The sequence below is a fragment of the Cryptotermes secundus genome, unplaced genomic scaffold (assembly GCF_002891405.2).
Source record: "Cryptotermes secundus unplaced genomic scaffold, Csec_1.0 scaffold812, whole genome shotgun sequence".
NCBI classification, from domain to species: domain Eukaryota; kingdom Metazoa; phylum Arthropoda; class Insecta; order Blattodea; family Kalotermitidae; genus Cryptotermes; species Cryptotermes secundus.
In genome coordinates, this window is record NW_019731993.1 from 244,536 (window position 1) to 257,689 (window position 13,154).

A 13,154-nucleotide genomic window follows, 5' to 3' on the forward strand; every position below is an offset into this window, starting at 1 on the left:
CAGTGTCTTCGGATGGTTGGAACAGAATTTTACAGAAGGGGAATTTTCAAACTCCCAGAACGCTGGGAGAAATGTGTACAAAGAAGTGGTGATTATGTGGAAAAATAAAGAAAGGTCTGTAGATTGAGGTGGTGTAATTGGTTTGTCAATAATAAAGCATGTTACTTTACAAAAAACTGTTGCTTATGACTTTCAGTACAACCCTCATATTATCTACATATGAGGAATTCATTCCTGAAGTTATGCTGTGCATTTCATTCCGTTCCATCTCGAGTCCAAAATTTGCTTTGTTCCAGCTGTCATGAATAGCAAAATGAGCTTATAATTGAATCTGTGTTGCCTGAACTTGTTTCCATTTGATATATTTCTCTTTAACCTTAGTACTAACAGGAGCATGCAGTAGTGCAGTTGGTTGAGGCACTATGCTACAAACTGGAAGGTTACAGATTCTATTCCCAAGGAGATCATTGAATTCTTCAACCAACCCAATCCTTCCAGCCACACTATAGCCCTGGAGTCGACTCAGCCTCAAACAGAAATTAGTACTAACTGCATGGAGCAGAGGCCTTGAGAAGCTGACACTCAGTTGATCAAGAAATTACCACCTTTTATGGAACTTGAAGGCTCATTGTCACATTCACAAGATCTGCCACTGTACCTTCTCCCAAACCAGATGAATTCAGTCCTCCATTTTATATCCTCTTGTATTTATTTCAGCGCTATAGTAGTGTTTTGATAGAGATGTTTTACTTCACCATCCTAGGTAGAATAACTACATCCATGCCACAAAAGAAATTTTTTGTTAATGCAGATTGAGGAAGGGTCTGTTTTTTATTTCTTTGTAGTTTATTTAATGACACACTGTCAGTAACTTATAGCTATATAGCATGAAATTATAGGGTCATGAATAATGAATTGGAAAGGATGGGGAAGTAAGGGATCATGGCTTAATCTAGGATGCAACTCTAGAGGGACTGTTGAAAACCACACACACAAAAGAAACTCAGGATAGGCAGTATTCTGACTGAAATTCCATCTTATCCCCTCCAAAATACAAGTTGGAAGCATTAATGCTAGACCTAACTTGTTTAGTCATTAAAAGCTGTATGCCCTTTATACAAGATATAAAATTTAAATATGAGATTAACAGAAAGTAAAAGAAAAATGTTTTATTTAACATATTTCCAAAGGTAGTTTGTGCAGAATTTTCATAAATACAGTAGTGCTCATAATCTACATATGTCCAGATCATATTACTGTACAGGAACATTCTGTCTTTTCATTGAATTTTTTTTGTCACAGAATGTTTTGTTTTCATTTTATTTTGATTCACTATATATAAAACAGAAAACTGGATATCACTCATCGTGTGTTATATAGCATTATAAAAAAATCCATTTGTTTGTCTCCATCACTCATGGTTTGTAGTATATCCCTATATTTCGCATATTGACACCAAAATACTGTACAGATTTCATATGTCTGTTGTGGAAGGATTCTGCAATGTGTGTGAGGCATCACCTGGATATTTTATTCTGCATTAAACAGCCAAACTATTTATGGCTACGTACAGCACATAACTATATTTTGGATTTAGTGTTGCTATATGCAAGTATATAACAGTGTCAATTAATTCTTTGCTACTTAAACTTTAACATGGAAAATATTTATCATTTCCTCAGCCCAAAGAAATAAGCACACAGTGATAGTCCTTAGTGTGAAACTGTTTTTTGATTTACATTTTATAGCACCTACAGATGTCAAGGAAAATTTCTTTACATGCGGTCAGTGAAGTGAACAGTTAAGGGTTCTATACTGATTTACATAGGTAAAAAACTGAGAAAGACGGTTGAAGATGTGACATGTAATTGGATTGATCACATTTGAGTAACAGGAGATGAAACACTTGTGCAATAAATACTAAAGCACAGAAAGGATAAAAAATTTAGAATGATCTATAAACAGAAAGGTTTGATTAGTTTTTGAAGTCTTGGATCCAGGCAGGTCAAGAAACCTGTGACAAATGAAGATGAAGAACAAAAGACACTGTTTCTTCCATTCCTTCCAGCTGTTTATAATTNCAATTTAGAATGATCTTTAAACAGAAAGGTTTGATTAGTTTTTGAAGTCTTGGATCCAGGTAGGTCAAGAAACCTGTGACAAATGAAGATGAACAAAAGACACTGTTTCTTCCATTCCTTCCAGCTGTTTATAATTACCCACATTTCTCCCAGACAGAAGTACATAACAATAACTTTTATTAAATCAATTCATAAAATAATCCAGTATTCAAATGTAGCTGAATTTAGTGTTCATGTTTTTTATAATTATTGCAAGCTAACAGGAAGGCAGTGTACTGTGTTATTGAACCTTGATACCAAGACTTTTGTCTGTTAAGAAATGCTCTGGTTCAAAAGCCATGCCTGGAACATGGTTTTGATTCATTACACACATTTTAAAAGAAAAAGATTATAGTCTTCTAATATGTGATGCCATGTATGATAGTTAGGTAATATCTGTTTAGAGGGAACTGCTATCTCAATTTTCACTCTTTTCTAGTCTGAAATGGAGGCAGCGAGTTCTTCCAAATTCCTGGTACCAATCTGCCAACTATATGGGATCACCTAAGAAAACCATAATCTTAACGTTCACTCATGTGAGAAAACAAATTTTATTTAAAGGGAAATTTTGTTTATTTTTCCCCCACTTCCTATTAGAAGTACTTTCACAGAGGAAATGTATATTTTATAGGCTCTATCATAAAGAAGCATCATATTTTTCTTTTTTATATTAATTATGAGTTTGATTGATGTTTTATTTACTTCCCCATTAAAATCCACTTCTCTGGTTCATGATGACTGATTTTAATGTGCATGAAAGTTTGTATCAGTTTTACTGGCATTTTAAGAATGATGCAGTAACATGGCAGCCATGGTAGAAATTCTTTTATGTATTTGTGAATGTCACTTGTCACACCAATGTAGACAGTTCATGTGGTGAAGCAGCAGTTGTGACAGAGCTAAGATCAAGAGTCGCAGCTGGCACCCCAGGGCTTACACTGCCACTTGCATCCCGAGGGTGACATGCTGCTTGTTTGTTCAAGTCTACAGGTGTAGGTGGTGTTGGCTGCCTTAAAGATTGTTGCTGCTGCTCTCGTTCACGGTGTTGCTGAGCCAGTGCCCGGACTGCGTTGGTTTTCTCCTGTAAGGAATATACATGACAGTCATATGCAAAGACATATGTGAAAATAGGTGAAGCAACAGAGTAAAAACTTATAATGCCCTGAAAATTCTTTAAATGTCACTGTGCCTGCCCTTACACCTGTATTTAAGTATCAGAAAGTCCCAGATGTCACAATGTTACCCTAGTTACAGATCTGTGACTTTTATTGATAAATAAAATTCTCTTTTTTGGTCATAGAAGAGCATGGGGGCTGCCATCTGTTGATGAAAAGATGAAATACTATCAAAGTCTAAGCACAAACTTCTGCTCTTGGTATGGCAGTTTGGACAGAGCAAGTGACTCTCACAGACAATGTTATTTGGCAGGAGTCCTCAAACAAAATCAAGATAAAGCAAATCAATATAGAATTCTTACTTTAATTGCACTTTGTTACTTCTTACATTCATTTACATTAATTGCATTGTATTTTATGATATTTTGTCAACTTATTATTCCCTGTTGTGAGGTTTATGTAACCCCCTCTAGGATATTACTGGGTTCCTCAAACAATAAAGTGTGTTTAAAACAAACAACGTTATTTGTGAAAAGAAGGTAATTAATGGGAGAACGTCATCACCTTCTGCCAGATAAAGACATTGTGGACCATCGCACATCCACAGAAGATGATACCCAGGCCAATAAACACACTGGTCACAATGGCTGGAGTGGAATGAAACTGGATAAACGTATACAGAATGATGCCTGTAGAACACAAAAAGCAAATCTCTAAGATAAATGGGTACATTTCTAAAGACAACTGTTACTGAGTCAGAATCACTAACACATTGTAACTGAACACTACATAGTTCAGTACCTGAGATCTACTTTTAATTCATATGTGGTTTGTTTAACGGTTTGAACCCTGAAGAAGATGGAGATGAGAGAAGGAGGAATAAGAGACACTACATTTCTACAAGGAGAAAATGATAGAAAATTTCTGGCTTTAAAGGTTTCCAGGCAATGCCCACACATCCTTCTGGTAGCTTAGAAAAAAGGCAAAGTGATTGGGAAGTGGACTGTTGTGTGATTATGCAGCAAAGGGAAGAAGCTAAGCAGGATCTTTACTGTATGAGGGCAGAATTTTGATATAAACATTGGAAGGTCTGCATTAGGGCTACATTTCATTTAATAACATTTAAAAAAAAACGTATCTTCATACAAGGACCAGTCAGTCAATTCTGCTTAGAGAAATAATCACTGTTTATTCTGAGAATTACACAAAACCCATAAATACAAACTGTGGATAAACTCCTGAGTTTTTAATTGTGAATCAGATAGTATGTTTATTTATTGTTGGGTTCAAGTCTGGGTCAGGTCATGTGGGGTTTGTGGTGGACAGAATGGTACTTCAGTTTCCCCTGCCAATCTTCATTTCACCGACTGCTCCACAATCACCATCACCGTCATCTGGGGCTGGTACAATATGCCAGTAGTGGCCACAGTACCATGTGGACTCAGTCTCACCCCACTGATGATGATGAAGATGATGATAATGTTTATTTATTAATTTATTTGTGGTTTATTTAATGATGCTGTCTGTACCTCAGGCTGTGTAGTGTAGAATTATAGGATTATGGTGAATAAGTTGAAAATGATTTGGAAGGAATCATTTGTTTACTAATTTGGGGTACTAACCAGGGATTTTCTGGGTAGGACTGGGTAGAATCATGAAAACTTCACTCAGGAGAGTTAGTCTGCAGACCGAGAATTGAATCCTAGACTTCTCAGAAATGAAGAACAAGTGTAACCCACTCATGGGTGAAGTTCTTAATGATTCCCACGTTCTGTAATTTGCTTCTGGTTTCCATGTTCCTTGTGTTATAAAGAAATTATGCTTATGGCGTTGTTTCCATCTGCCCCCAAATAACTTTTGACCCACCCAAAGGACCCTCATGAAATATCATACCACTTTTATGTTTTTATTTTTTAATTGGGGCATGCGGTAATGTAGTTATTTGAGGCACTATGTCTCAAGCCAGCAGGTCACAGGTTTGATTTGCCATGAGGTAACTGGATTTTTCAAATGACCTAATCTTTCCAGCTGCACTGTGGCCCTGGGGCTCAACTCAGCCTCCAACATAAAGGAGTACCAGGAATCTTCCAGAGGGTAAATGGTGACTTGCATGTGAGGCTGATAGCCTCACAGCCATCTGTGGGCAAACTGTCCAGAAAATGTGGGATCCTCAATGTCTCACAACCCTATGGGCCTCCATGGCCTGTAACAGGGATAGCTTTATCTGTGCATTTATTTTTTAATTTCATAATATCAGTAATACCAGCAAGGGTCCAGTATGACCCCCTGAGGCAAGTGAGATATGAGCACCACCTAAAGTTGGATTCTGAAATGTTGTGCATGCCTTTGAAAAGTGTGCTGCTTTTATGAAAGTAATATTTTTATATGATATAAAACAAGACTATAGTGGACATGTAAAAATCTATATTAGTTTCTGACTTGAAGCGACAGCTATTGAACCCTTGGAGCTCCACATGGGAAATTTAACGTAAGGAGATTCTGTACTACATATACATGACCATCAGTTATATAATTATTTAGTTCTTGCTATCCTTATGACATAAACAGAAATGCTTATAGGAAAGTAATTGCCATACATATTTTCCTGTACATTTTATTTAAAGAAACCTCCTTTTGTTACCGTGTCCTGCACAGTAACATAATCTTTACCGTTATAAATCCATGAATAGTTGGCTCTAACTGTTGAGAGATGGCAGGAGACCTCTCTTTTGCTGATCATCTCAGACATCAAATAAATCATCTGTATTAAAGGTCAGTGCTTTTTGAGCAAGATATCTTGATCATGGGAACAAGAAATGTAACAGTACATTCCATCCTTTGTAATACAGTACCCATTGAGCTGTATGTTCTATTACCTGAGAGACTGGTAACTTAAGTAACATCTCAATGTGCTTCATTGTAATGTGAATATGGACAGGCACTTCAGACAAACGTGCCCTTGACCCTGTGACAATCAAGTTTTTCCACGTACAATGCCTCGACTCTCAGGAGTGTCAATCTCCCATACGAGTATATATATAATCACAAACCGTAAGGCTTCCTACTTAGCTCACCTGTAAGAAATACAGGGATAGAGATGAAGAATCCACCCACAGCACAGACGCGAGTGATGGAAGATTTTTGCAGGTACTTATTCGTCCTGAAAACAATAAGAAATCAACATTAAATATTATTTAACGCTTTCATATTTTAGCAGGTCATGTAATTAAAGAAGGGGAAGAGGAGATGGAGGAAGGAAATGTTAAGAACAATAAGATAGATGTACATGGAGAGAAGAAAGAGGAAAAAATAGTAGTAGTAGTCAAAGTAATGCTAGTATTAGTCTAAAAGTGAGATAATGCAGGACAGTAAAAAGTAGAGAAAAGTTGGTGATGGAAAAAGCAATGAATAGGACATGAAAGAAGAGAGAAAAAACAATAAGAAGGTGGAGGAGGGAGACTAAGAGAATAACCCAAGGGAGCAAGAAGAGGGAGAAGATTCAAAGAATGTCACTATGAAGTAACAATACGATAAAGCTAAAAGGATACTTAAATAGAAGTAGATAAGAAAAAAAATGATTCTGAAGTGGAAAACTAATATGAGCCCACTTGAGACATATTAAACCGGACCTTAGAAATAGGCTCTGGCATGAGCTGGACTGAATTCACTCAGGACAGAGTACATTGGCAGACTAACATGTGGGTGTGTGTTCATAATGTGACGTGATGGCTGGAAGCCAGAATATCGAAGTCGAAGCAAACGTCCATTGCCAGCCAACGGCTGGGTAAACAATGTTCCCGCAGTGAAGTCAGAAAAGGCGGCCAATGCTAGGTAACGACTGGCTACACACGTTCCGAGGGTTACTCTGTAAACAGATACATGGCAGCAGTTTGGTTACCATGGTAATTACAATGGTTTCAGACACAACACGATCTCAAAGAACAGAACCCTTCAAGGTGGTGTCTTCTATCACAACCTAACCTAACAGTTATATAAGGAACGAGCCGTGAGTCGTAGTTGAGTCCCCCGTGTGGAGGCGGGGTCGAATACCTCCACCGTGACCCTGCGAGTCGTAGCAGGCAACGGAAAGGGAAGTCTCGAATCTGAGACAGTAAAATATGGTCACAAGCCCAAAGGGACTAGGACCCGAGAATGACTGCGCTGGCAATGCCAGTAACAATTGTAAACGACAGACCCGTCCTCTCGTCAGAGAGAGCGCCCCACATCAACAAACCCGCAACTGTCTGGCGGTAATAAAAACCTGGTTGTAAGCCCCAGATGGGTGTTTTATTCCAAGACAGACTGGCAGACTGACCTTCGGTCGTCACATAAGACTCAGACTCAGACTCAGTACTATGCTAGTCGCAGCTGAGTTATGTGTACCTGACATACCGACTGAGCTATCGTCCACGTTCTTAACCGCTCGCAAGATTTCCGCCTTAACTTTTGAAACAAAGGGAAAGAACGTAACAGGAGTTTGGAGGAAGGTTTATACTCTTCATCAAACATAACTATGATGTTCAAATGAAACATGAGACATGAGAGGCTTGTAGCATATGGAAGAGATCAGAAATTACTACAGATTTGGTAGGAAAACCTGAAGGGAAGAAATCACTTAGAAGACCTAAGCGTCGATGGGAATATGATATTAAAATTGATGTTAGAGAAATACAGTTGAAGGGTGTTGACCGTGCTGACTGAACTAAGTTGACTGAGGAGAGATTCCAGCAGTGAACAGGGCAATAAACAGTCGGATTCCACAAAAGACTGGGAATATCTTGAGAAGCAACTAACAACTTCTCAAGAAGAAGTCTCCATGGAGTTTGCTAAGATTCCCATTTTGGAAGCACGAAAGTAGAAATATGTTGTCGATGTTTCGGAAACTATAGTGTATGTGTGTGTCAGGAGGTTAAGGCGAGTCATTGTCCTTGATTACTTCTGCCTAAATGAAACTCAGATTAAAGAAGTCAGTTAACCGACCCGGGTTAAAATAAAATGGGGACCATATTTAAAAAATATTCAGATAACCATATGCGGGACCCGTCACGTGATCCCTTGCACATAAGTTTGAATGGCTACGTGCGGAACTGTGGTACAGTGGACCCTCGAACTTTGAACGATTTGATGTTCGAACAAACTGAAACTCGAACAAACACTGAAAGTTGAACAAAGAGCCACGTGGTCGTCATGCCTTGCAGAGAAGCGGCGTCAGAATATCGCAGTTTTTCCCCTTGACACTACAGCCCCAGTGGGCCTAGGCCTACCTCCACGAACTTCTCCGTTCACTTCGGTTTTTCTAGATCTTACACATTCGGTAGGACTCCTTGGGCGGGTGATCAGCTCGTCACAAGGCCTCTACCGGTACACAAACACAGAAAAACGCACACACACACACACAAACTAAACATCCATGCCCTGAGTGGGATTCGAACCCACGATCCCGGTTTCCGAGCGAGCGAAGACAGTGCATGCCTTAGACCGCTCGGCTACCGTGACCGGCAATTCATCTTCTAGTGATCAGTAATATCCCTCCCACTAATATTATTGATTGATTATTATACAATATTTTATGTATGTACTAGTATAAATAAAAACATTCAATTATTGAAATTAAATATACTTGTTTTATCATTATTTACCAATATGATATTTTGAAATAGGCACTTAAAATGTTTCATATTGGGTAAATTTTGGGGGGTCTGGAACGGATTAATTCAAATTACATTATTTCAAATGGGGAAATTTAACTCGAAAGTCGAACCGTCTCCTGGAACGGACTGTGTTCGAAGATCAAGGTTCCACTGTACTTCCTTCCGGTTGAGAGGCCCACTTCATGTGACACCGGAAGTGCAACTGTAGCAGAATATATGTGAAATTTTTTCAACAACCCGACACAGTACAAAAATTGTGTTGAAACATTGAAGTAAAGCCACTTGGTTATATATTCTAGCAAATGCTACAAAACCATAAGTTCCCGTACATTTTGTGGGTTGTCATGGGAACTTGACTTGCATTTCTGTAGTGTTGGCACGTTCCTCAGTCAGCTCGGAAGATGTCGCGATGTTATTATGATTTCAATTTCGTAGGTTAAGTTCCTACATCATTTCTTGTTTCCATTAAATCAGTTAAGAGTGAAAATTTTTACTCTATGGAACACACGATACAAAAATTATACAGATTCCGTGGCTTGAGTCCGCAAACGAACTATACCGACCGAGCGACCACCGATTGTCAGCGAAGTTAGTGCAACCTTTAGCGGATAGAGAGTATCGCGTGGTCAGCGCAACGAATCCCCACGGCCGTTAATCTCGGTTTTCTAGACCGGAGCCGCTATTTCCTTGAAATAGCTCCTCAGTTATCCTCACGAGGCTGAGTGGACCCCTTTGCAGACCCACTACTTCTCAGGAAAAAAATCTGATAGCGCCGGGAACCGAACCCGGACCTCTGGATCTGTAGCCAGGNGCAGACCCACTACTACTCAGAAAATCTGGGAGCGTCGGGAATCGAACCCGGGACCTCTGGATCTGTAGCCAGGAACTGTGGCCACTAGACCACAGAGGCGGTCGAGCCTCCTCTAAAGTTAACCGATGTGGATAGAATTGACACCCCTTAGTAGTTTCTAGTTGCGGTCCCAAATACCAGATACGTAAAAGGAAATGTCGAAATCATGACCAATTGCGTACGAAGAGTAGGTAGGGCGCGGGTTATAATTCTCCTTATAAGGAATTCATGTCACTTAGTATCAGATATGCCTACCAGATGGCGCAGTATAAACCATTGTACTGGGTTTTGTGTCTATACGCACCGGCAGTAAGACTGCCTTTTATAACTGTGCATGTAAGTCTACAAGAATTATGAGGAAAAAGTTTCTCGCTTCTTGCTTCCGCATTCCCTCCACCAGGAGCCACCACCAGCGCCTCTGGGCAAGCAATCCACTCATTCGGTTCTCCAATACGAGGTCTGTTCACATACCGTCACTTCTGAATTAATCTTTGTTTGCGTGGATCAAATTTTATGAAACATACCAAAAGCTTCTTCCGCATGTACAACGCATGGTACACCATTTGAAGCCTGACATTAATGTGCATAATATTTAAAAGATTAGTTCTTACCTCACAGAAAACACAGTGTCCCCAGTATAAAGTCCAACTGGATTGTGCTATTTGGGAGAACTGTCTACCGAGGCAATCGTATCCATATTAAAAGTTCAGTTCTTGCCCCACAGAAAACACAGCGACTTCAGTATAAAGCTCAGTCAGTTATTGCTGTTTCGGGAAATCATTATTTATTATGAGAATCACACTGTTCATCATCATCATCATCATCACTGGCACGACAGCCCCTTTCGAGCCCTAGCCTTCCTCAGGATTGCTCGCCATTCTTTTCAATTCGATGCTACATTCCTCCAGTTCTTTACACCCAAAATTCTTATGTCCTGCCACACACATTCTTCCCATCTTAACCTTGGTCTTCCCACTCTCCTATTTCCTTCTGGTTTGGTGTTAAGCATTTTCTTGATGGTTCTGTTCTCGCCGGCACGTATTGTGTGTCCAGCCCATTCAAGCATTTTCACCTTTATAAATCCAATAATGTCTGGTTCATTAAATAGTTTGTGTAGCTCATGGTTATACCTCTTCCTCCATATTCCATTTTCTTCCACTGGTCCAAAGATATATCTCAAGATCCTCCTTTCAAATATAGTTAACAGTCTTTCATCCGATCTTGACAGTGACCAGGTCTCAATAAGATAGCACTGAACTTATAAATAACACTCGTATTCTCACATACAAATTCTGTGGGCATAATGCAGCGTCTTTTAATAATATAGCACATGATGCATATAGAAATCGCTGTCACTTCCTAGAATTTCACGTAACCAGAATGTTTCTTCTTCTCCTTCTTCTTCTTCTTCTTCCTCTTCTTCTTCTCTGTAGTTAACTGTAATTTCACCCATTAATCTTCGACGTAGAAAATCTTTCTACAGTGAAGATAGCAGTACCAGGTTCCTTTGAAACGTCGACGCATATCTGCCAGACCATATGGCGTCGCATGCAAAAGTACCGCCTGGATTCATCTGGCTTAGGATGGAGTCCAGCCAGTGGCGGACTCTTGTGAACACGAAATAAAGCTTCGGGTTCCATAAACTGCGGGATAATAATAATAATTATTATTATTCATTCTACAATGCGTCATAAAGGCGTATGTGGGAGTGGATATATAGTTCCACATTTTCTTGACCTCGACACTAGTAGGAGGTGAGTGGTCAGCTTCACGCCCCAGCCGCTACATCCCGGGGAAAGAGTCCCCGGTACCCATTGGATAGGAGATTAGGTGTACCCCAGAGCCGGTCTGGATGACTTGGAGAAGAGAAAATTCTTGACCCTACCGGGACTGGAACACCGACCCCTCAATCGTCCAGCCCGTAGCCAATTACTATACCGACTACGTTACGCCGGCTCCTAATAATTCAATTCAATTCAATTCAATTCTTTATTATTTATGTGCTGAGCCAACAGCCGTAAGGCCAATTATAGACTCAGCACAGTGTATGATAGAAGTAGTTACATACTGGACAAACACAATATAAAGTCAAACAATGATTAAAGGTTAATGTTGGAGGAAAACAAATTAATACATATAAATAACATACATAATAATAATAATAATTCAATTCAATTAATTCAGTTCAATTCAATTCTTAATTATTAATGTGCCAAGTCAACAGCCGCAAGGCCAATTTCAGACACAGCACAGTGCAGAAAAATGAATTACATTCTAGACAAACTTATTAAATTAACATACAAATTACAAGTAAGTACTGAGAAGAAATAATAATGAAGAAAAGTAAAAGTATAAGCAAACAAACAAATAGCTGATATGGACTGAAACAGAAATATTTAATAAAAATACTAACAGCTATATTATATTTAAAATTTGTTTGGGTAGAACTTTCCTGGCTCCGAATACGTCAACCTCCCTGCAGACATCATTAGCAGCTGCTGCGCATCTAGCAGAGGGACAATTTTTAAATATGGAGCAAACATTGAACAATGCAAAATCTCTGATATACCGAGCAGGAACTCGGAGACCAACAATTTCCAGGACAGAATGGCAGAATTTAGAGCCAAAATAATAATAATAATAATAATAATAATAATAATAATAATAATAATAATAATAGCTAATAATTTCCCGACCAAGAGTGTGAGGTTCTTACGGCAGTAACTGACAATTTTTTTTTCCGGGATATAATGCTGTGTAGTTTGGTAGCTATGGACCAGTGCTTCGGAGAAATTTTCTGCCTCTATCGTCGGGATAGAAGAGCACTCTTCTTCTTGTTCAACAGCATTCTGGGCGTATTTTTGATTTCCCACGTTAAAAAATCGCGAGGTTGTAATGCTGAGTACCACTTTCTTCTCTTCGGCTTGGTCATTGCCTTCAGCAGGTCTGCGTGTGCTTCGGCAATTATCAGCTTCTGAATCATGACTGAAAGTGAAGCTGCCAATATCATTACTGTGTGAAGAGAACTGAACATCTACAGCTTCAGGGGGAATTCAAATACATCGTATGACCGTCACTGCGCGTTCAAAGTGGAAGTTAAAATAGAGCTTACCAGAACTTCAGAGATTCGTATCGAAACTGGAAGAAAACAAGTTAGGAATTTTCCACATAGCATAAAAATTCTGCTTCGTTTGCTCATTTTTTGTTTAACTATCTCGAAACTCGCAAGATTTATGGGAAAAAATTAACTGAGCATAAAATGTATGCTGTATTCCTCTTCACAGCGTTTGTTAGGAGCATCTTCGCCTTTGATAAATATTCAGCGAGATATGCACGAGTTATTTCGAGACGCACGCAGAAAAACGTGTAGATCCTCATGTAAAATGTTCGTTATGTTTGACAGATTGTAACCAGTACA

General features: G+C 39.1%; 1 protein-coding gene across 1 annotated transcript in view; it reads right to left on the reverse strand.

The window, feature by feature from the left end:
• Window positions 1–2,087: 2,087 nt before the first annotated feature.
• LOC111867465 overlaps window positions 2,088–13,154 on the reverse strand; it is a 68,912-nt gene continuing 57,845 nt past the window's right edge. Inside the window, exons 3-5 of the mRNA XM_023857358.2 lie at window positions 6,310–6,395; window positions 3,800–3,924; window positions 2,088–3,201 (exon numbers count right to left, since the gene is read on the reverse strand). Coding sequence (XP_023713126.1) covers window positions 2,971–3,201; window positions 3,800–3,924; window positions 6,310–6,395 — 442 coding nt within the window. The 3' untranslated portion in view covers window positions 2,088–2,970. The remainder of the gene's footprint in view (window positions 3,202–3,799; window positions 3,925–6,309; window positions 6,396–13,154) is intronic.